The 23,637-nt window shown below is 51.5% G+C and overlaps 1 protein-coding gene across 1 annotated transcript in view; it reads right to left on the reverse strand.

The window, feature by feature from the left end:
• Positions 1–11,901: 11,901 nt before the first annotated feature.
• Positions 11,902–23,637, reverse strand: part of ATP1B2 (ATPase, Na+/K+ transporting, beta 2 polypeptide) — a 16,066-nt gene continuing 4,330 nt past the window's right edge. The window contains exons 3-6 of the mRNA XM_015423940.1: positions 20,426–20,628; positions 18,518–18,574; positions 15,874–15,972; positions 11,902–13,877 (exon numbers count right to left, since the gene is read on the reverse strand). Of these exons, the coding sequence (XP_015279426.1) occupies positions 13,713–13,877; positions 15,874–15,972; positions 18,518–18,574; positions 20,426–20,628 (524 nt within the window). The 3' untranslated portion in view covers positions 11,902–13,712. The remainder of the gene's footprint in view (positions 13,878–15,873; positions 15,973–18,517; positions 18,575–20,425; positions 20,629–23,637) is intronic.

Raw genomic sequence — 23,637 nt, forward strand, 5'->3', positions numbered from 1 at the left:
GGGGAGGGTCTCTCCTACTTTTCCAAGTCATAAGTAGTAGTTTTTCCACCCTAACAAAGTTTGAGTCCAGTGGCACAGAAGAAGAAGAAGAAGAAGAAGAAGAAGAAGAAGAAGAAGAAGAAAAAGAAGAAGAAGAAGAAGAAGAAGAAGAAGAAGAAGAAGAAGAAGAAGAAGAAGAAGAAGAAGGGGAGGGGGAGGAGGAGAGGAGATTGGGTTTAGACCCCACCCTTCACTTGGAGTCTCAGAGCGGCTGACAAACTCCTTTCCCTTCCCCTCCCCACAACAGACACCCTGGGAGGTCAGTAGGGCTGAGAGAGCTCTGAGAGAAATGGCTCTTTTTCAAGAACAGCTCTGGCAGAACCAAGTTTAATTCTGGGTATAATTCTGCACACGCACACAAAAACTTACACTCAGAATTAAACTTGGTGGGTCTGAAAGGTGCCACTGGACTCCAGTTTTGTTCGGTTGCTTCAGTCCAACACAGCGACCCACCTGAATCTTTTCCCACCCTAGTCAGGCCTCTTCTGGAGTCTTGTGTTCAGCTCTGGGGACCACACTTTAAGATAAATGTCGGCCAGTGGTCCCTAACCTTTTTTGAGCCTGTGGGGGCCTTTGGAATTCTAAGACAGGCTGTGGAGCCTTGTGAGCAAAGATTCTACTTTGTGAGCTTCTGGCATTAAAGTGGTGAGCGAGCGATTCGGCTACTGCAGAAATTAGTCTGCTCTGGAGCCATCCCTTCCTGAGCTAAGACAAAAATGGGCGAGCCGGAGGCTAGAAAACTGTGAGCTAGCTCACACTAACTCAACTTAGAGGGAACACTGCTGGGCACAGCCACAAAATGGCTGCCACAAAAAGGCTGCCACAGTTTACTTTCAGCCACACAGATCCTTGTTTTGTGGTGGCAGCCAGTGTTCCCTCTAAGCTGAGTTAGTATGAGCTAGCTCACCATTTTTAAGCCTCTGGCTCACACATTTTTGTCTTTGCTCAGGAAGGGTGGCTCCAAAGCAAACTAATCTATGCAGTAGCCAAATCGCCCGCTCACAGCTTTAATGCCAGCAGTTCACAAAGTAGAATTTTTGCTCACAAGACTCCATAGCTTAGAGGGAACACTGGCAGCTGCTGCCAAAACAATCTTTTTTAAAAATCTGGACAGCCAATCAAGTCTCCAGTGGCCCATCAAAAGCCTTGCTGGCCAAATGTTCTGCTCGGCTCCACCCATTTTCTAAAATCACTTGGCGGGTGCCAGCAAAGTTGTAGGCGAATCAGAACAGGTCTAGAGGTGGATTATGACGACAGTCTGGAAAGCACATCTAACAAGGGAAGCCAGTTTGGTGGAGTGTTTAGCAGCGCAGACTCTAATCTGGGAGAACCAGGTTTGATTCCCCACTCCTCCACATGCAGCCAGCTGGGTGACCTTGGGCCAGTCAAAGTTCTCTCAGAGCTGTTCTCTCAAGGGCAGTTCTCGAGAGAGCTCTCTCGGCCCCGCCTACCTCACTGGGTGTCTTTTGTGGGGAGAGGAAGGGAAAGGAGATGGCAAACTGCTCTGAGACTCCTCCGGGTAGTGAAGGGCAGGGTATAAATCCAATATCATTGTCTGCTTCTTCTTCACCTTCATCGTCGTCTTCTTCGTCATCGTCATCTATTGCCGCCTTGCAGATGAGGAGAGGCCTGAGATGGATCGTCTAAGGCCTTAAAGGGCTGTTGTGAGGACAGAAGTTGGATGACACAGCTACGGCCTGCCTACCCGGAGGATTTCTAGCCCTGTGAACCCTAAACCAGCCCCCACTCCAGACATACCTGCCCCGGCCTTGCCCGGCAGCGCACCAAGCTGACAGCTGTGCCCAGGAAGACTCATGGCAGGGAGACGACACCACGCCCACAGATCAGAGAAATACGACCTGTCTCCATGCGGTTGCAGCCGATGAGAGCTGGCACAGATGTGGGAGGGGAGAAATTACGGGTGATCCAGCCTGCAGCGGAAAGCCAGGGGGCAGGGGACGCCATATTATAGCAGATTGTGTGTGTGGGGGGGAGAGGAATATAGGTTACTAGGGGAAAAGTGGCAGAAGGCCAGAGGAAGATATATCCGCTCCCCCCCCCTCCTGCACTGTTAACATCCATGACCCTCGGGGATAAAAGTAATCCATGGAGGAAAGGTGGCGAGAGAACCCAGCAGGGAGGAAGATGCTGAAGGGGATGGGGATGGCGTTGTGGCATTAGAGTCATGGGTTCAAATCCCCCCCTCTGCCACAAGGCTTGGACAAGGAACACTCTCGCAGCCTCACCTACCTCACAGGGATGTTGTGTGTGGATAAAATGGAGGAGGGGAGCGCCGTGAACTACAGCCCCGGCTCCCTGGAGGAAGGAAAGAAGTGGGAAGCCCGTGGGGAGAGAGACGGTTCTGTTCCGGAGATTCATTGTGGAGCCAGGAACTGGGGTTCCCCCCCCCAATGCTGAGGCCATCATTGGCTCAGAAGAAAGTGCTTCTGAGCATGTGCAAAGTGGCTTTTCCTATCCCAAGTGATGCTCAGATTTGGCTGACCTGGTGGCCTTGCCTGAACATTGGGGTTGCCACCCCCAGTTTGGGAAACTCCTGGAGGGAAGAAGAGGAGGAGGAGGAGGAGATTGGATTTATACCTTGCCCTTCACTACCTGAAGGAGTCTCAGAGCGGCTTACAACCTCCTTCCCCTTCCCTTCCCCACCACAGACACCCTAAGAGGTAGGTGGGGCTGAGAGAGCCCTTTCGAGGACTGCTCCTAAGAGAACAGCTCTGAGAGAACTTGTGACTGACCCAAGGTCACGCCAGCAGCTGCATGTAGAGGAGTGGGGAATCAAACAATACAATTCAGCAGGGCCTGCGAGACGGAGCTCTTCCACCAGGCATTTGACCACATTCGATCACATCTAACCTCTGGTACATTTGGATATAACCTCAGAGCCTTGCCATCGTCACGGCAGGGCTGACCGCCTCCTTTCACAAATTTACTGGATATGGCAACGTTGGAACATGTTCGCTGCTGCACGGGGAACTACGAATGTATAGCACTTTAGTTTATGATGATTTTAAACTGTTTTTCAAATTTATGGACGCCGCCCTGAGCCTGCTTTGGTGGGATGGGCAAGGTATGAATCTAATAAATACATAAATAAATCCAATTGCCCCAGATTAGAGTCCCACTCTTAACCACTACATCAAACTGAAGGTACAGCTTGGGGAAGGGGAGGAGGAGGAGGAGGAGATTGGATTCATACCCCGCCCTTCACTTGGAGTCTCAGAGCGGCTTACAAACTCCTTTCCCTTCCCCTCCCCACAACAGGACACCCTGTGAGGTAGGCTGGGGCTGAGAGAGCTCTGAGAGAACTGCCCTTGAGAGAACAGCTCTGACCAGAACTACGGCTTGCCCAAGGTCATCCAGCAGCTGCAAGCGGAGGAGTGGGGAATCAAACCCGGTTCTCCCAGATTAGAGTCCTCTGCGCACTTCACCACTACACCAAACCGGCTCTCTCACCAAACAGAGGGGTACAGTGCTGTACTACCCACCTTCCAAAGCTGCCATTTATCTCCAGGGGAACTGATCTCTGTCATGTGGTGCTAAGCTGTAACTCTGCAGGATCTCCAGGCCCCACTTGGAAGCTGGCAACCCTACCACTGTGTGGAAGCCCTTGGGAACAGACCAGTCCCAACCACAGGCCCGAGACCAAGAAGAAGAGAAGAAGAAGAGATTGGATTTATACCCCACCCTTCACTCCCCAAAGGAGTCTCAGAGCAGCTAACAAACTCCTTTCCCTTCTCCTCCCCACAACAGACAACCCTGTGAGGCGGGTGGGGCTGAGAGAGCGCTTTCGAGAACTGCTCTTTCAAGGACAGCTCTGACAGAACTATGGCTTGCCCAAGGTCCTCCAGCAGCTGCAAGTGGAGGAGCGGGGAATCAAACCCGGCTCTCCCAGATTAGAGTCCGCGCACTTAACTCTGCGCTGCCTCCGAGGCTGCCGTGGGTTGAGCATGCATAATAAAACACAGCCTCTTTAAACAGACAGACAAAGTCTGTCAATGTTCCCTCTAAGCTGTGGAGTGTTGTGAGCAAAAATTCTACTTTGTGAGCTACTGGCTTTATAGTTGTGAGCGAGCGATTTGGCTACTGCATAGATTAGTTTGCCCTGGAGCGGTCCTTCCTGAGCTAAGACAAAAATGTGCGAGCCGGAGGCTAAAAAACTGTGAGCTAGCTCACACTAACTCAGCTTAGAGGGAACACTGGCTGTGATTACCAGACCCCAAAGGAGGGTGCGAAGAGGGGCAAATGCCCTATTACCCTTCGGCCCCGGGTCCGATAGAGCATGTTGCCAGGCAAAACTGCTGCAACCGTTCCTGGCCTGCGCTCTGCAGCCAAACTCTTTGGGGCGGTTTATGATCTGACAAGCGGCTAAGCCCGCCTTTAAAAGAAAGAACAAAAATCCTTGGCTTCCCCAGCAGCGTTTCAGTGCATTCCCCCCCGCCCCCATTTTGCAGTGTGCTGAAGGAACATGGTGGGGGGTGGGAAGCAGCAGGGAGCTCTCTGCAGTGCTGAGCCCCGGGAGCTGTCTGTGGTCCTTGCGAGGGGGGGGGGGACGACACAGGATCTCTGCAGCACTGGCGGGGCCCGGCCCCCACTTGCCCCCTCCCCTTCTGTTCCCTCTGCAATGAATGGCTTGCTCCCGGTAGCCCCGGCAACCCTCCTTCTGCAGTGAAGCGCTCCCGGTTGCCATGGAGACCGTCCCACTTTCCGGAGCTGTCTCAGGTGCTGCATTGCAGGGCTGCAAAAAAAAAAAAAAAAAACCACCCTCCAGCTGGCCCCGGAGCAAGACCACCCCCTGCCAGTCGGTTTGGCATCTGCCCTCCCTTGGCAAGTAGACGGTGGTCGGCCACGACGCGCGGCTGGAGAAGGAAACCGCACTTTGTTTTTGTTTTTCCGCTGTCCGTGGAAAGCTTTAAAAGGGGGGTTAGACAGAATGCACAGAGTTGAGGTCTATCCGCGGCTACTAGCCCTGGGGACTAAAGGTAACCTCCACATTCAAAGGTACTAAACCGCTGAATCCGGGAGCCAGGAGGCAGCATCAGGGGAAGGCCTCGGCCTCTCTGCCCTCTTGTTGGCTGGCCGCTGTGTGAGGCAGGAGGCTGGACTAGATGGACCCCCACTGGTCTGATCCAAGAGGGCTCTTATATACTTATGAAGGCCTCTCTGCCCTCTTGTTGGCGCTCCGGAGCAACTGGTTGGCCGCTGTGTGAGGCAGGAGGCTGGACTAGATGGACCCCCACTGGTCTGATCCAAGAGGGCTCTTATATACTTATAAAGGCCTCTATGCCCTGTTGTTGCCCCCCCAGAAGAACTGGTTGGCCGCTGTGTGAGGCAGGATGCTGGACTAGATGGACCCCCACTGGTCTGATCCAAGAGGGCTCTTATATACTTATGAAGGCCTCTATGCCTTGTTGTTGGCACTCCAGAGCAACTGGTTGGCCGCTGTGTGAGGCAGGATGCTGGACTCGATGGACCCTCACTGGTCTGATCCAAGAGGGCCCATATACTTATGAAGGCCTCTCTGCCCTGCTGTTGCCCCCCAGAAGAACTGGTTGGCCGCTGTGTGAGGCAGGATGCTGGACTAGATGGACCCTCACCGGTCTGATCCAAGAGGGCTCTTATATACTTATGAAGGCCTCTCTGCCCTCTTATTGGCGCTCCAGAGCAACTGGTTGGCCGCTGTGTGAGGCAGAATGCTGGACTAGATTGACCCTCACTGGTCCAGTCCAGCAGGGCTCTTCTGATGTTCATTCAGGGCGGCCTGCAGAGTTTGACGTCCTCCATTTCAGAAGAAGGAGAAGGAGAAGGAGATTGGATGTATCCCCCGCCCTTCACTACCCAAAAAAGTCTCAGAACGACTCACAAACTCCTTTCCCTCCCCCCCCCCACAACAGACACCCTGTCAGGTAGGTGGGGCTGAGAGAGCTCTGGCAGAAATGGCTCTTTTTTTTTTCAAGAACAGCTGTGGCAGAAGTATGGCTTGCCCAAGGTAGATAAATCAGATTGCTCTGAGGAGGGCTGGGTCATTTGGGGCCAAAGGAGAGATCTGAGCTGAACTCTCCTGGAGTCTGATATTTTGACACCTATGTCACGCTCCTAGGCTAGGAGCACAGAGAGAGCTGGGCTCAAACCCATGCTCAGCTATGAGATTTACGGGGTGAGCTTTGGCCAGAGCTGTCTGCTTTCTGTTTTCTCAGCCCTCGCCTACCTCATAGGGATGTTCTTAGCAAAAGACTGCGAATGCTACGCCACTGTGGGGGGAGGGTAGGATAAAAATGCAAGTTTCGCTGTTTCTTTCCTCATTGCGGCAATAAGCCTGTGGAACTCCCTGCCACAAGAAACTCCCGGTTATTTCCCCCCCCCTCATTTCCCACATGTTTTGTGGAGAAGTAGCCCTTCAAGCACAGCCTTCTCTTTCCTCAACCAGCATAGGTTACTGGGGAATTTCAAGGTATGAATGGTTTTTTTTAAAGACAATGCTGTTTCCACCCTTGCAAAAACAGGAATCCTGAGTGACCCTCAGCAACAACGGTTATGGTCTCAGGAGGTCACTTGTGACCAATGTTCCCTCTAAGCTGTGGAGTCTTGTGAGCAAAAATTCTACTTTGTGAGCTACTGGCATTCAAGTTGTGAGCGAGCGATTTGGCCGCTGCATCAATCAGTTTGCTCTGGAGCCGTCCTTCCTGAGCTAAGATGAAAATGTGTGAGCTGGAACCTAATAAACTGTGAACTAGCTCGCACTAACTCAGCTTAGAGGGAACACTGCTTGTGTCATCTCTTGTGCAGGCTCTTCACCACCAGGTTAAAAAAATCATGAACTTAAGAAGACCACCTCTTGATTTTATTGGGAGTGCGGAGATACCCTAGTCCCAGTGTGGACAGGCCCATTCTGCCAGGAAACCCTCCAGCAGGGCATAAATGCAACATACCCTCCCACAAGCACCTGGCATTCAGAGGTACACTGCCCCTACACATGGAGGTTCCACTTGGAGATGATAGCCAGCTGCCCAAGGCTTGTAGTAAAAGTGACTGGCCATAAGAGTGAAGGTCTATTCCATTGGCAGTAGAGTGCTTTCCCTCAAGGGCAGGAACCTTCCTCCACTGCAAAAGACTCAAGAGTCTTTTGGAAATCACCAAGTGGTATGGCATAGTGGGTAGGCTGTTGGACTAGGATCCTGGGGGGAAGTGGGTCCATATCTCCACTTCTACCATGGAAGCTCGCTGGGTGACCTTGGGACCATCACAAACTCTCAGTCTGGCATACCTCACAGGGCTGTTGCGAGAAAAGGGAGAACTCTGTCCCCAGCTGCTTTGAGAAAACCATGAAATAAATGCAAATGCACCAATTCCAGCAGAACAAATCCATGAGCCCCAGCTCACGGAACTCACTGCTGCAAGATATGGTCTGACAGTGGGACAAATCGGTAGAGGTGAGGCCCGTCAGTGGCCATAAGCCACGACACTGCATGGGTCAGGCTGCACCTGGAGAAACCATGAAATAAATGCAAATGCACCAATCCCAGCAGAACAAATCCAGGAGCCTGAGCTCACGGAACTCACTGCTGCAAGATATAGTCTGACAGTGGGACAAATCGGTAGAGGGGAGGCCCGTCAGTGGCCATAAGCCATGACACTGCATTGGTCACGCTGCACCTGGAGTATCGTGTGCTGTTCTGGAGGCCTCACTTCAAAAAGGAGGTGGACAGAACAGAGCAGGTGCAGAGGAGCGTGAGGAGGATGATCGGGGGCCTGGAGACCAAGAAGCCCTGTGAGGAAAGGCCGAGGGATGTGGGCAGGGGTCGTTTCGTGGAAAAAGAGCTAGGGGGACTCATTAGCACAACTCATTAGCATATGCCACACCCCCTGACATCACCGGAAGTGTGTCATAAGGCCACACCCACCACTCAGGTAGTCTTAGTCTTAATGGTTAGTCTTAAAGGTGCTATTTGAACTCTTGGACTGTTTTGCAGCAACAGACTAACACAGCTACCCGTTGCGTGGAAAAAGAGCTAGGGGGACTCATTAGCACAACTCATTAGCCTATGCCACACCCCCTGACATCACCGGAAGTGTGTCATGAGGCCACACCCACCACTCAGTTAGTCTTAGTCTTAATGGTTAGTCTCAAAGGTGCTATTTGTTAGTCTTAAAGGTGCTATTTGAACTCTTGGACTGTTTTGCAGCAACAGACTAACACAGCTACCTCGGGGAAGCTCCTGGATGGGGCTGGGAGTCCTTGCAGAGGCCACGTGGAGTGGCCTCGGCCAGACAGAGGGGGAGGACGCCAACTTACCCTTCTGCTTCTTCCTCCTTCTGCAACAGAATGAGCCCCCGCGGTCCCCCCCCCCCCAATCGACCTCTGGATGTGGGAATGTTCAGTTTGGAGAAGAGGAGATTGAAGGGCGATATGATTGCTCTCTTTAGGTATTCGAAGGGCTGTCCCTTAGAGGAGGGCAGGGAGCTGTTCCTGGTGGCAGCAGAGGAGAGGAGTCGCAAGAATGGGTTTAAATTAAGGGCGGGAAGGTACCAGCTGGATATCAGGAAAGACTTTTTTACAGTAAGAGTTGTGCAACAGTGGAATCAGGAGCCTAGGGAGGTGGTGAGGTCCCCGTCACTGGCAATCTTTAAGCAGCGTCTGGACAAACACTTGCCAGGGATGCTCTAGGCCAGGGGTGTCAAACATGCGGCCCGGGGGCTGGATCAGGCCCTCGGAGGACTGCAATCCGGCCCGCAAGGCCCTGGTTGTTTCCTGCTTCCTTTTCCTGTTCTGTTGCTGCTGCTACATCACAACTTACTTTGCCAGACTCTCTCAAATCACACAGGAGATAGATAGGCAAGCTTCTTCTGTGCGACTGAGAGTCTCGTAAAGCACTGACTGAGGCTCCTCCTCCCAGGGGGAGGGAGGGAACCAGCCAGAGCTTGCTTCCTGGCCAGGCTGCCTCAATCATATTCAGGAGACAAAGGGAAGCCTTTCTTTCCTTCCACTGGCTGCGGCTCCTTCCTGAACGCAGGCAGGCAGGCAGGGAACAAGGGAGAGCTCGCTTTGCTAGGCTACCTCAATTGCACGGCAGAAATACCAGGCACTTTTAAGACCAACAAAGTTTTGTTCAAGGTATGAACTTCTGTGTGCCTTGCTACAGTGTGTGTGTATTCTGTTGGGCTGCTTATGCTGCGTGTGTGTGTGTGTTTTGTTGGGCTCTTTATGGCAGGGCTCTCCTGGGTGCAACTGGGTTCCTTCGCCCTTTTCACTGTGTTTACGCCCTCATGATCCAGTCTTTCCCAGTAAGAAAGCAACGTGAAAGTTAATTGTGTTTGTCTGTGTCCTTTATAAAGTTTATATCTCCGCTACCGGGCATTACATTTTACGACACACATGGCCCGGCCCGACAAGGTCTCATTTATTTCAGATCCGGCCCTCGTAACAAATGAGTTCAACACCCCTGGCTCTAGGCTGATCCTGCATTGAGCAGGGGGCCTTGGACCAGATGGCCTGTATGGCCCCTTCCAACTCTGTGATCCTAGGATTCTACGACCTCCTTGTTCAGGGATAGTATATCTCTAAACACCAGTTGCCGGGGAGGGATTTCGCCTTCTAGCCCCGCTTCTGCGATTCCTGGGAGCCTCGGGCTTGCCGGTTAGAAACAGGATGCTGGGCTGGTCCCCTTCCGGCAGGGCTCACCACCTGTCCTCATGTAAAGGTGAGCGAAAGGACGGCCGCCTGCTCCATCGTGCAAAGCGGGTAAACGGAGCTCAATAAAAATCCCACAGGAAGACCAGGCCTCTGTGGTGCTGCTCCGGCCCGAGCCAGAAAACGTCACCGGGGCAGGCTCCCGACAGCACTGTTCTTAAAGCACCCCCAAAATCAGAAATGCAGCAAAAAGAAGTTCAGAAGGAGAGCAGCTTGTGCCTATGGCCAACAGCAGCTTTGGCAGACTGGCACCGACAGAGCAGATGGGCACCGGAGGGAGCCACGGGATGCATCACAGATCCCCAAAATCTCTGCAGGGAAACGGCTGCCAGGAAACCTGCTGGAATTCAGGGCAGGGACCTTGTTGGGGGGGGGGGGTGAAGCCCACATGGCACCCCCCCTTCACAGCACTGCCTCGAGGAACTGGGGGACCAGAGGGAGGGGAGTTGCTCCCCAGGATGGGTGCCCACTCAAAATCTCCTCAGCTGGGGAGAAAACCCCGTGCGCTTCTTCCTCACCCCGGCTTTGGCACACAGTTTCTCGTCAACAAAGTCTTCGCTTGGAGGTGGAGGGGCAAGGGAAGAGGAACCCGGTTTTTGAAAGGCCCTGGGCTTCCTTCCCCCCCTTCACCAGCCCACTGAGAAGAAAGCAGGCCTTTAATGAAAACCATTCCTCTTCTGGGCCTTGCCAGGATGAGGGCAGTCTTGCCAGGGCCTCCCATCCCCCAGACTAGCACATCAACTTTCACCCATGGGATTCAAGATATGGAAGCCACCCAACTGCCGGCTCCTTGGCGCACCACCAAAGTATCGGGTGATTATTTACATACATCCTCCATAACTTCCCCAAGCCCAGAAGTGATTAACACGTGGAATTCACGGCCACAGGAGGTGGTGGCGGCTACAAGCATGGACGGCTTCAAGAGGGAATTGGAAAAACATCTTGGGCAGAGGTCCATCAGTGGCTATGAGCCACAAGGTATAGATAGGAAATCTCAGTCTGGGGCAAGGGATGCTCTGTATTCTTGGTGCTTGGCGGGGGGGGGGGGCAACAGTGGGAGGACTTCTGGTGTCCTGGCCCCACTGCTGGACCTCCTGATGGCACCTGGCATTTTTGGCCACTGTGTGACACAGAGTGTTGGACTAGATGGTCCATTGGTCTGATCGAACATTGGCTTCTCTTATGTGCTACCCAATCCCTCAATGGACAAACCTTGTTCAAGTAGTACCCTGTTACTGAAATGGGGACAGATCTTTCAAGCATGGTGCATAATGCATGTTCCTCCTTCCAGACCCTTTGCTTAGAAGACATGCATTCATGTGCATTTCAACAACCCATCTGCACAGTCTTCTCATATTGACCCTGTCTCAAACTACTTGGAACAAACTTTGAGTCCAGTGGCACCTTTAAGAAGAACAAAATTTAATTCTGGATATAAGCTTTAGACCAACAATGCTACCCACCTGAATCTATCAAACTATTTGAGTTGGGTGGCCATGTTGCTCTGAAGCAATAGAATAAAGGTTGAGTCCAGTGGCACCTTTAAGACCAGCAAAGTTTAATTCTAGACATAATCTTTCATGGGCATGCACACTTCTTCAGCTATCTGAAGAAGTGTGCATGCACACAAAAGCTTAACACGAAAAGCTTGTGTCCAGAATTAAACTTTGCTGCTCTTAAAGGTGCCACTGGACTCAAACTTTGTTCTACTTGAGCTGGCAAGATGGGTAAGTAAGCCAAGCTACCCATGCAACTGAGGGTGCCCATGCCACGTTGCCTCCCAGCTGGTAGCATAGGTGTCAACTGGCATTCTCTTCTGGGCCCACAGTGAGAGACCATGAACTGGTCCTGGCAACAACGGCGTCTTGGCCCAGGACATAAGGACAGGGGGCATTGCCTGCATTGCTTAGCAACCAACCACCAGAGAAAAGACATCACCAGTTCTGGCCTAGCAGCTTAGCACAGCTTCCACAGAGCCTCGGAACACACCTTTCGACCATTAACCAGGCTCTGTGTTCAAGTGGTTGTCTGCCTGCACACACACCACACAACCAATGTAGCTTTGACACTCAACTTTGTACTGCTTCAAAAACAAGATCCAGCAAGACCGTTACCACAAAACCCAGAATTCATACATGTTTCATACACAAAACCAGATTTTTAAAATTTTTATTTCTCATCTTTTACAGTAAATCTGATACAGGCAATTAAATAATTCCGCAAATAAAAACAAAAACAAACAAACCCCAAAATAAAAAAAGAGTTAAAAAGCCAAGAATTTTAAGTTCCTCCCTTCCATTCATGCACAGAATGACTTCTCAAAGATGCAGCCTTAGAAGTTAAAAAGGGCAAAATTTATTAAAAAGAAAGAAAAACCTGTGTCGCCAAACTTTTACTTTCTTTCAAACACACTTGTTTTGTTGAAACAAATATTAACCAAACCGGGGGCGGGGGGAGGGGGAACCAGGCAGGCAAGGATCTACAGAAGCAAAAACCTCCGTCGGTTAATTAAGGTGGCCAAAGAGACCGCTACAGGGTTTCATTAACATTCCCCCCCCCCCCCCAGCTATGGCAGAAACAGGGGTTTTTTTTTTTTTTTTAATATTACCCTTAGTGCAAAGTGTCACTATGAGAACAGATTCAAACAACTGTACACTGAAAAAAAACCAGAGTCAGTAGATCCTATTTAGAAAAAGAGGGAGGCCGAGGGTTAGAGAGTTAAGACCAGCAGGCTTAGCCACCGCAGCTGCCGTGACAATATCTTTTGCTAGGAAATCAAAATGGCCACTCTTCACGGTCACATCTTTCGTCCACCATTCCAAAATGTGGCCTACAATCAAAAAATTATATATCCCAAGCTAGCCTGGGCATCGGCGGCGGCAGCCATTTGGGGCTTTTATGCCCAATGGTACCATTTTGTGATTTCAGGCTCGTATTCCACAGCTGCTTTGTTCAACAGGAAAGATCCACCGTTCCGCCATCCTTACTGACAGGACTGGCCTGTGACAAAATGGCTGCCATTCTACAAGAAGCAGATCAGGATTAACGATGATGGCCGCTTTGTTCTTTTCAGAGCTTTGCCCCATGACGGCGGCCATTTTGCTTCTTAGCCAACACACACACAAAAAGCCACTTGGTACCTCCGTTGTCGACAGTCATTTTGCACGCTATGACAACCACAAGTTCTTTTGGGAAGACAAAATGGCTTCCAACAGTCGGCAAAACCGAACCACTCAGCTCGGCAGGGCCAAAATATCCACTATTCCTTGTGGACAGCTAGGAAAATGACAGCCCACACCCAAGCACCCCCCCTTGTACCAAACCTCCATCACAGAAGCTATTTTAATAGGGATCCAGGAGAGACCTAAATGGGCACAAAAGATCAGGGAGTGAGGGGGATTGTGTGAGGAGGAGGAGGAGGAAGTGTGCGGAAAGGTGCATGTGTGTGTAAGCACAGGAAAACAGAGGACTCAGCAGTACCTTAATTTTTAATATATATAAAAAATAACTATATACATTTATTATTATATTAGGAAATCTCTGGGGAGGGTTCAGGGGGAAGGGTCACATAGCCTCTGACCTCCCCACAGGCCTTACGCAGGGTGGGAAGGGTAGGGAAGCGAGTAATGTGGTTAGAACGAGCCGAGTAGCATTCCAGATGGTGGCTGGAGGGGAAGGGGGGGGGAGAGAAGGCCGGGGCGGATGAGGGGTGGCCGGAAGGAAGCCAAGCCTTCAGGTTGAGGGAGCTGGGATTGTCTAGTAGCATAGGTTAGCGACCCTCAGGGTGAGCAGCATTGTCGAGACGGCCCCCCCAGCCCCACACGCCCACCATCGTCACCCCCCCCTTTGCTTCCACATCAACGCACCCACCCTCTTAGGCACCATCCTGGCAGGGGACAGAGCCTGGGCGGGAAAGTTAGCTTCCGAGGGCGCTGGGGGTGTGGGGGGTCGTGGAGGGGCCAAGAGAAACTCAATCCCTGTTGACCCGGATCTTGAAGGAGACGCGCCCGGCGAACTTGTCCCGTTCGTCGGTCGTGGCGATGTTGGCGGCGTTCACCCTGCACTCCACGTGATGGTCGAAGTTGGCCGTGAGGTTGAGGAACTTCACCGCCACCACCGGCTGCGTGTAGTTCACCTGGGGGCGGAATCGCAGGAGGGGAGAAAGGGAAGCGGAAGCGTGAGGACATGGGAGGCGCTGGCAGAAGTCAGGCCCGATTCTAACCCTTCTTTTCACAAAACAAGGACCAACATGGGGTGAACTGCAAAAGCCAGCCAGAGTCTTGGTCCAAAAAACCAGCTTGCTAAACCCACAACTTCACTTCAAGTTTAAGGCACGAGCAAGGGTTCTTGTTCTAGTTCTTTGTTTAGAGGGGAGAGCAAAGTTGCTTCCTGGTGGAACTTTCCCAACCTCAGGGTGCTGTAAGCAACAAAACACAACCGTGATATACAATAACTATATCTTTGCATTGTCAAACCTTAGTGCAACTCCTTCACCTTTTGACCATCAACAAAAGTTTCTATTTACAAACATTCCACCAAACTTCTAAGGGTGAATGCATGCCAATAGGTAAGTTAATGCAAACAATCCTATTTTGCCGTCCATTCTTCCTTTTCCTTCTTTTCCACGTTACAGTTTTACATAGCTATGTCTTAGTTTTATAGTTTTATGGACCACAAAATAAGACTGTTTGCATTAACGTATCTACTGGCGTGCATGCATTCTTAGAAGTTTGGTGGAACGCTTGTAAATAGAAACTTTTGTTGATCGTGAAAGGGTGAAGGAGTTACACTAAGATTTGATAGTACAAAGACATAGTTATTATATCGCAGTTATATTTTGCTGCTTACCATTCCAACCAATGCTCCCTGTAAGCTGTGGAGTCTTGTGAGCAAGAACTCCACTTTGTGAGCTACTGGCGTGAAAGTAGTAAGTGAGCGATTTGGCTGCTGCATAAATTAGTTGGCTCTGGAACCCTCCTTCCTGAGCCAAGATGAAAATGTGTGAGCCGGAGGCTAAAAAACTGTGGGCTAGCTCACACTAACTAAGCTTAGAGGGAACATTGATTGCAACCCGTGACCTCATACTTTTAACCTCAGGGCGTTAGCTGGAAATCTCCCAGAATTACGACTGATCTCCAGAAGACTGTTCCCCTGGAGAAAATGGCTGCTTTGGAATCCTCTATGGGGATTATACCTTGCTGACAGCCCTCCCCTCCCCAAACTAGGCTCCACCCCCAAGACCTCCAGGAATTTTCCAACCCAGACCCCAGCACTAAAAAAGAAGAAGAGATTGGATTTATACCCCACCCTTCACTACCCAAAGGAGTCTCAGAGCGGCTTACAAACTCCTTTCCCTTCCCCTCCCCACAACAGGACACCCTGTGAGGTAGGTGGGGCTGAGAGAGCTCTTTCAAGGACTGCTCTTGAGAGAACAGCTCTTATCAGAACTACGGCTTGCCCAAGGTCATCCAGCGGGTGCAAGTGGAGGAGCGGTTCTCAAACCCGGTTCTCCCAGATTAGAGCCCGCGCACTTAACCACGACACCAAACTGTTATCTCAAGGACAATTCTGGAAAGGGCTCTCTCAGCCTCCCCTACCTCACAGGGAGGGTGTCTGTTGTGGGGAGGGGAAGGGGAAGGAGATTGTAAGCCGCTCTGAGACTCCCTTGGGTAGTGAAAGGCAGGGTATAAATCCAATCTCCTCTCCTCTTCCCTTCCCCTCCCCACAACAGACACCCTGGGAGGTGGGCAGGGCTGAGAGAGCTCTGAGAGAAACTGCTCTTTTTCAAGGACAGCTGTGCCAGAACTATGGCTTGCCCAAGGTCATCCAGCAGGTGCAAAGTGGAAGAGTGGGGAACCAAACCTGGTTCTCCCAGATTAGAGTCCGTGCTCTTAACCAAGACACCAAACGGTCTCTCAGAATCAGCCCAACTCTGTGCTGTTCACACAACTCCCTCACTAGCATCCTGCTGCTCTGGAAAAGGTGACGGCACCAAGACACGCAAGACATCGGCAACCACTTTCCTAGGCGTTTAAAGGGAGTTCCAAGGTGGTCAGACATTCACAGTGGTTGGAATGGAATTCTCAGAACCCCAGCATGCACTTGAGGAAGACAATAGACTCAATACTTACATGGACTCTTTTCCCATAGTAAGGGAAGTACATTAAGTCAATGTTCCCATTGGCAGGGAACATCTCGATGTCTCCCAGTTTCTGGGCATCTTCCTCCTTCTGTGGGGAGGAAGGAAAAGTGTCAGATGTATAGTTCGTCCCCTGCCTTTTGCACCCATATGTAATATTATGGGGTACCTTAATCACGTCCCTTATGTGGATGGCCCAAGGCTAGCCTGATCTCATTGGACCTCAGATGTTAAGCAGAGTTGTCGTTGGACGGGAGACCACCTGGGAGGTCCAGGGTTGGTCCACAGAGGCAAGCAATGGCCAACCACTTCTGGACATCTCATGGCTTGAAAACCCTCCAGGGCCACCATAGCTTGGTTACAACTCAATGGCACCTTCCCGCACCAATCACCTCCACCCAACCTAAGCTTGCTAACATCTGGCACAGTCCCCTCCATTCACGTTGGCTGCCTACTTCACTACGCTCATCTCCCAAACCCTTCTGGCTACAAACACCTCAGTGTCCCACAATGCCCCCCCTCCCTCACCAGTCACCCCAACCCTCCAAAGGCCCTCCCCCAAATCCCATCTGACATCACTCTTACTATTTCTTCCAGGGGGCCTTTTTTCTGTTGATGGAAGTGAAGAAGGAAAAAAGACAGAATGAATAAGCAAATGGAGAGGAAGAAAGGAAAAAGAGAGAGTAGCAATGAAAAGATCCAGTCTCTAAAAGGGCTGTAAGAACATAAGAGACGCCAATGTTGGATCAGGCCAAAGGCCCATCCAGTCCAACACTCTGTATCACACAGTGGCCAGAAATACCAGGTGCCATCAGGAGGTCCACCAGTGGGGCCATACCCTGCAACTGTCCCACCTAGACAGAATTTCAAGTTTCCCTCAAAATTTGGTATGTTTAATGCAAGCCCAACGTTCATTTAGAGAAACAAGTTTCTATCCCTTAAGGCTGGGGTGTCAAACATGCGGCCCGAGGGCCGGATCAGGCCCCCAGAGGGCTTCTATCAGGCCCGCAGCAGTGGAACTGGCTGTCTTCTGCTTCTTCTTCCAGTTCTGCTGCTGCTACGTCATCGTAGGTTTGCTGCTTACAGATACACACCTGAACAGCATACTCAAGACTGCAACAGTACAGACATTTTGATGCAGTAATTCAGAGCAAGAGGTGTCAGTTATCCGACACTGTTAATGCTGATGGTTTAAGCATGTTTTTATTTTAAGTACAAAAAGCCCTTTGTGTTTGTGTCCTTTGTAAAGTTTATATCTCCGCTACCTGGCATTACCTTTTATGACACACACGGCCCTGGCCGACAAGGTCTCATTTATGTCAGATCCGGCCCTCATAACAAATGAGTTCGACACCCCTGCCTTAAGGTTGAAAAGACATTGGCAAGCATTGCATAGGCTCAAAAACCACAGTAGCTGCTGAGCAGGAAGTATTTTTGGTGGAACTCTATTTTGGGAGGGGTAGAGGAGAAGTTTACCACCCCTCTCCCCATTGATTAGCAATCTGCCAAAAAAAGCACTGAAATATATTGGATTTATGTACACCTCAAAGTGTTTAAGCACAGAATACACACAGCCTTTGATTACTGGGAAAAGGGATAGTACTAATAAAAGAGCAGAGGATGCCCTGCAGTTATGGGGAAACCCCCCCCCCCCCCCGTTTTCTCAGTCTATTTTACATTACTCTGGAGCTACAAGACAGGAAGGTTGTTGACTACAGACCTTCTAATATTTCTGTTTTCAGTAGAGAAAAAACAGGAACAATTCCTTGGGCCCCACCCCAGAAAGCGGAGTAGTGCCAGTTGTGTTTTATAATCCAGAGGGAAGGAAGTGAATCTTTCCCAAGGAGAACAGATCTCCTCAGCAACACAACCCATAAGGGGAACCAGGTGGCTTGGATCCCAGAGAGACAAATCCATTACCGGTGACACTCGAAGGCCTCTCCAATCCTAGCAAAAGCCAGCCGGTAGTGATCCCGTTTTCGCAGAGCTCGGTCAGCTCCCTCAAGAAGGGAGACATTTTTTAAAAGCCACCGTTGTTCGAGGTTTTGCACTACTGAAAAGGGACAAAGTGGCCGATGTTCCACCGGGACCCAAAGGCAGGGAGTGGGAGATATAAAAGAACGGCATCGGAAACACATCGGAAAAGTCACGGCTCTCTGTGGGAGATGACATTGGGAGGGGGAAGAGTGCCACAAAAAAGGGAACTGCGGGAAAGTTGCTTGGAACGGAAGAGACACGTATTACAGGAGTGTACAGAACCTGGTTGCGAGAACCAGAACTACTGGGAGCAGGGAGACCAATCAGGCCAGAAAGCCGAAGCAGTCGAGATGTGGGACTCCTGGATTCCGCCACCGTCTCCAAAAAGTGACACCCACCACCCGGTGGGCAGCATCTTCCTAAGCACTGCTAGATTGGTCAGCCCATCTTTGTGGAGAGATGGGCCCTTACCTTGGTCATAGATTTGAATTTCTGAAGGGACGGGGTTTTGTTTTGTTTTTTTGTTGTTGTAGTAGTTGTAAAGAGAGGAGGAGGTAAAATGAAAGGAGGAGTTAGCAGAATGAAATGAGTAGCTGGCGGAAGACCAAAAAAAATAAGAGGCGGAGAGTAAGGAAACCGGACACGCTCCCAGGTTTTACCTTTGACGAGCAGGTGATGTTCATGGTCTTGTTGGCGCCTGCAAAAAAGTTGATGACCTGGAAAGAGAAGACGGAGGGAAGAGAAAAGGTTGACGCTTGAGTTGGCCTTCCCATAATTCTAACCCCACCCTGGTTTTAAAAAAAATAAACAGAAGAGTGAAAGCGGGGATAGGCCAACATTTGCAGGAAGCTCTGCTCCTCGCACTGGGAAAGGCCAACATTCTGCCAAAGGCACACCATGAAGCTAGGAGTCAGCAACTGGAGGCTCTTCTGCCAATCCTGGCCCCTGAAGACAGAAAGGCCTGGCCCCTCCAGCTGCCCTATACCAAAGGGGACCCTGGGTACATCACAGTCACTATTGCCTTCTCAACCGGCAGTAGCTCTCCAGGGTCCCAGGCAGAGAAAGGTCTTTTCCATCAGCTCCTGCCGGGTCCTTTAACTGGAGATCCCAAGGACTCTGGTTAGACCTCACCTAGAGTATCGTGTTCAGTTTGGGGCACCACAATTTAAGAAGGAGATAGACAAGCCGGAACGTGTCCAGAGGAGGGCAACGAAGATGGTTGAGGGGTCAGTTTGGTGTAGTGGTTAAGGGCGCGGAGAACTCTAATCTGGGAGAACCGGGTTTGATTCCCCACTCCTCCACTTGCACCTGCTGATGTGACCTTGGGTCAGTCGCAAGCTCTGGCACAGCTGTCCTTGAAAAAGAGCAGTTTGTGTCAGAGTTCTCTCAGCCCCACCCACCTCATAGGGTGTCTGTTGTGGGGAGGGGAAGGGAAAGGAGTTTGTAAGCCGCTCTGAGACACCTCTGGGTAGTGAAGGGCGGGGTATAAATCCAATCTCTTCTTCTCTTCTCTTCTCATCAAGTGAAAGTGGTGAATCACTTCAGCTCATGGGTACAAACACTTCAGCAGCAAGACTATGTTAATGAAATCCAGAATGCAGTGGGTAAGCTTCAGAATCTCATTGGAACAGGCTTCCTTGGGAGGTGGTGGGCTCTCCTTCTTTGGAGGTCTTCCAACAGAGGCTAGATGGCCATCGGACAGCAATGTGAACTTGGGCAGATCACGAGAGAGAGGGCAGGAAGGGTCGCCTCGGTGCTTAGTTCTCGTGGCCCTTTCTTACACGCCCAGGGAAATGCTGATCGCCACTTTGGGGTCAGGAAGCGGTTTTTCTCCAGGCTAGTTTGGCCGAGGATCTTGGAGGTGTTTTTTTTTTGCCATCTTCTGGGATGGGCATGGAGCAGGGGGTCACTGGGGTTGCGGGGGGAGGTAGCTGTGAATTTCTTGCACTGTGCAGGGGGCTGGACTAGATGACCCTGGAGGTACCTTCCAACTCTATGGTTCTGTGACGGAACTTGGGACCTTCTGTATGCCGAGCAGATGCTCTACTGCAAGGGCCACAGTCTCTCCCCATACTAAATTAGACCCCACTCAGACTATTAGTGGCTCTCGAGATCCCAGGCTGCGGTCTTTCACCATCACCTCCTGCCTGATCCTTTCAGCTGCAGATGCCAGGGATTAAACCCGGGACCTTCTGCCTGCCAAGCAGGTGCCCTTCCACGGAGCCACAGTCTCTCCCCTGAAGCCGTCGACACTAAAGTAGACCCTTGTTTCCATCCAAGGTCAGTACCGAACCTGGAAACATCTGCACGCCAAGCAGAGGCTCTTCCACTGAGCCACAGCGCCTCTCCTGCCCCACACGCAAAGGGATGTGAATGGCAAGGGAACCGGTTGGCAGGCCCCATGAGGGGGCGGGGCATTAGGGCACTGCCACCTTCACCCCCAAGTAGAGGAGGCACTAACAAGGGCTACAGCCACTCCCAGCATGGGCAGCTGAAACTGGGGATAGAACCCACAAGTTTGGGCCACCCTCGGGGGGGGGGGTGTCTCCCACACCCGGGCCACCTACCCGGTTCATTTTGATGAGGACGCACGGGCGGCCTTCCCGGTAGCCGTAAGTGGTGTCAACGAGGCCGGAGCAGTTCCCCAGCATGGTGCGGTTGAACTGGCAAGCCCGCTTGGGGTGGTTCAGAACCCCGTTGTCCGGCTGCACAAAGTAGCGTCCTGGGACGCAGAGCTCGTTGTCGGCCGCTTGCCGGGAATCGTTGTAATCTGCAAGAGACGAGGGAGCGGATCAGTGCCAAGCGGTAGCGTTCAGCTTCAAGGTCCCCGGGGCCAGCGGCATTCAGGGCTCACCTGGAAAAGACATTTAGAATTCTCCTTTTCTTCCAGGTTTGGCGGAGCCGGTTTGGTGTCGTGGTTAAGTGCGCGCACTCTAATCTGGGAGAACCGGGTTTGATTCCCCACTCCTCCACTCGCAGCACCTGCTGGATGACCTTGGGCAAGCCATAGTTCCGTCAGAGCTGTTCTCTCAAGGACAGTTCTGGAAAGAGCTCTCTCAGCCCCACCTACCTCACAGGGTGCCTGTTGTGGGGAGGGGAAAGGAAAGGAGTTTGTAAACCACGCTGAGACTCCTTTGGGTTGGGAAGGGCAAGGTATAAATCCAATCTCTTCTTCTTCAGGTTCTGCTAGCCTGGAATCCTCCCGAGCCAACACCACTCCACAGAAAGCCCACCAGCTCCCCCCACTAATCCCCTAGCAACTTTATCCAAAGGTATTCTGCCCCTGAATATGGAGGCTCAATTTGCTGAGAGGGGTTATGGCTGATACTGGAGCTAACTTATCTGAATGTTTGTTTACTTCATTTATTCTCCGCCTTTCTGCCCGGTTGGGATCCCAAGTGGCTTACGGCATTCTCCTCTCCTCCACTCCATCCTCACAACAACCACCCTGTGAGGTAGGCTAGGCTGAAAGGGCGTGACTGGCCCAAGGTCACCCAGCAGGCTTCCATGGCAGAGCAAGGATTCGAACCTGGGTCTCCCAGATAGTCACACACTCTTAACCATGACACCAGACTGACTCTCTTAATTGATTCAACCAATTTTTAAAAACCAATTCCCTCCCCTTCTTCACAGCCATCGGAGCCAGGGGCTTTCAGTACATTCTCCGGAGTCGGTGATTCAGAGAAGTCTCTAACCATTGGAGACCATGCATCATTCAACACAATCTGGGTGTATGATTCAGGTGGGTCGCCATGTTAGTCCGAAGCAACACAACAAAGTTCAGAGTTCAGTGGCACCTTTAAGACCGACCAATTTTAATTCTGGGTAGAAGCTTTCAGGTGCATGCAACCAAGGTTAATTCTTGGTATAACGTTTCGTGTGCATGCAACCAACCTTTATAAGCTTTCATGCGCATGCACACTCCAAAGAAAGTTCGAGTCCAGTGGCCCCTTTATGACCAACCAAGTTTAATTCTGGGTGTAAGTTCCCATGTGCATGCACACTTCTTCCAAGTATGTGTGCACATGAAAGCTTGTACCTAGAATTAAACGTGGCTGGTCTTAAAGGCGCTGCTGGTCTCAAATTTAATTTGGATGTACATTAAGCACCAACCAAAGGGGGCCAAATATAAACAGAAGGTAAGCAGATGACCCAGCCCAGAAGTGCAGGCAATGCCCAAATTATTTATTTATTTATTTATTATTCAAATTTACATCCCGCCCTCCCCAACGGGCTCAGGGCGGCTAACAATAAAGGCACAAAACCATGGTAAAACAGTTAAAGTTCATAGTTCCAAGATGGGTTCTGGAAGATGGATCCAGAACAACGAAGCAGGTTCCTGGACGATGCTGCCTTCCGATCTTCGGCCCGGGGCCATCATGCACCCCGATGGCATCCCCGCTCTTTGCGGTAGCGGTGCAGTGCTGGTACAGTGGCGGCGGCGGCTCCTACTCAAAAGCCTGGTGAAAGAGCTCCGTCTTGCAGGCCCTGCGGAACTGCACAAGGTCCCGCAGGGCCCAGATTTCCTCCAGGAGCTCATTACACCAGGTAGGAGCCGCCACCAAAAAGGCCCTGGCCCAGGTCACAGCGAGTTTGACGTCCCTGGGGCCTGGGGTAACCAAAAGATGTTGGGCCCCCGACCGTAGTGCCCTTGGGGGAGCATATGGGGAAAGGCTCAAAGATTTTTTAAAAAACCAATTTGACTTGTCCACCCCACCTGCACCAACCATCCAACAAGCTTCCACCCAACAAGCTTCCTTAGTATTTACACAGAGCTCTGGAACACTCAAAGGCGTTTGTATGTGTTACACTGTGTATGCCGATACTGCCAACGGGAGGCCGAAAAGCATGGCTTGCTGAATACCACCAGGCATGTCTGTGGCATGGGCGAAATTCAAATCGGGGTAGGGCTGCCAAATCCCCCCGGGGGGCGGATTTCCCCCCGCTTTGGAGGCCCGATTTCCGCCCCTGCGGAAACCCCACCCCCGCGTGCACGTCACCCAGATGTGACGTCACACGCTGGGGGCGGGGCCACAGCCATTTGAGGGGGAAAGCTCCCAGCGTGCCCGGCGTCATGACGTCACATCCGGGTGACGTAGTAGATGCAGCGCGCACGCACCAGGAGCTACCCAGGAGTTCCCCGCCAAGGAGGTGAGTGCCATTTGGCAACCCTAAATCGGGGACTTCCTGTAGTTCAATATCTCCACCATTTGTTCTTGGCATACCTCCAGCTGACAGTACACAAAGACTCAGGTATAACTAGTTGTACAAGGGAGTGGAAACTCTCGGCCCAAACGGAGAAAGTGGTTTTTGGAAATGGACACTGGTAAATTTCGCACAGGAAGGAGTACTGCGGGTTACTGGCCTGCTTGCGCACTCACTACAGCCAGGGGGCGCCGTTGCACACCAACAACCTAGCATGAAGGTCCAGCAGAGGTGGGGGGGCCCAACAGTGCATCATGCTACAGTCAGGAACTCTGCCCCCCTCTCCGCTGCATTAGAGTTGCCAGGTCCCCTCACCATGCCGATGGGGAGATTGGGGGGGGGGGGCATTCAAGGATATGCCCAACATCAGCAACACTCTGGTATGAGGGCAAAACTCTATGGCCTTAGGCCAAATTTACCATAGAGTTTTGCCTGCAAAGCACAGTATCCCTGTGCAAAGTCCCCAATGTGATGAAGTGTCATCACATTGGGGACGTGGCTGTTTGGGGGTGGGGTTTCCCCCACCAGCCACCAGGCCGGCAGTGGGCTGAAGCCCCGAAAACCGGGGAACCTC

Source organism: Gekko japonicus, unplaced genomic scaffold (assembly GCF_001447785.1).
Source record: "Gekko japonicus isolate JY-2015 unplaced genomic scaffold, Gekko_japonicus_V1.1 scaffold2282, whole genome shotgun sequence".
Taxonomy (NCBI): Eukaryota; Metazoa; Chordata; class Lepidosauria; order Squamata; family Gekkonidae; genus Gekko; species Gekko japonicus.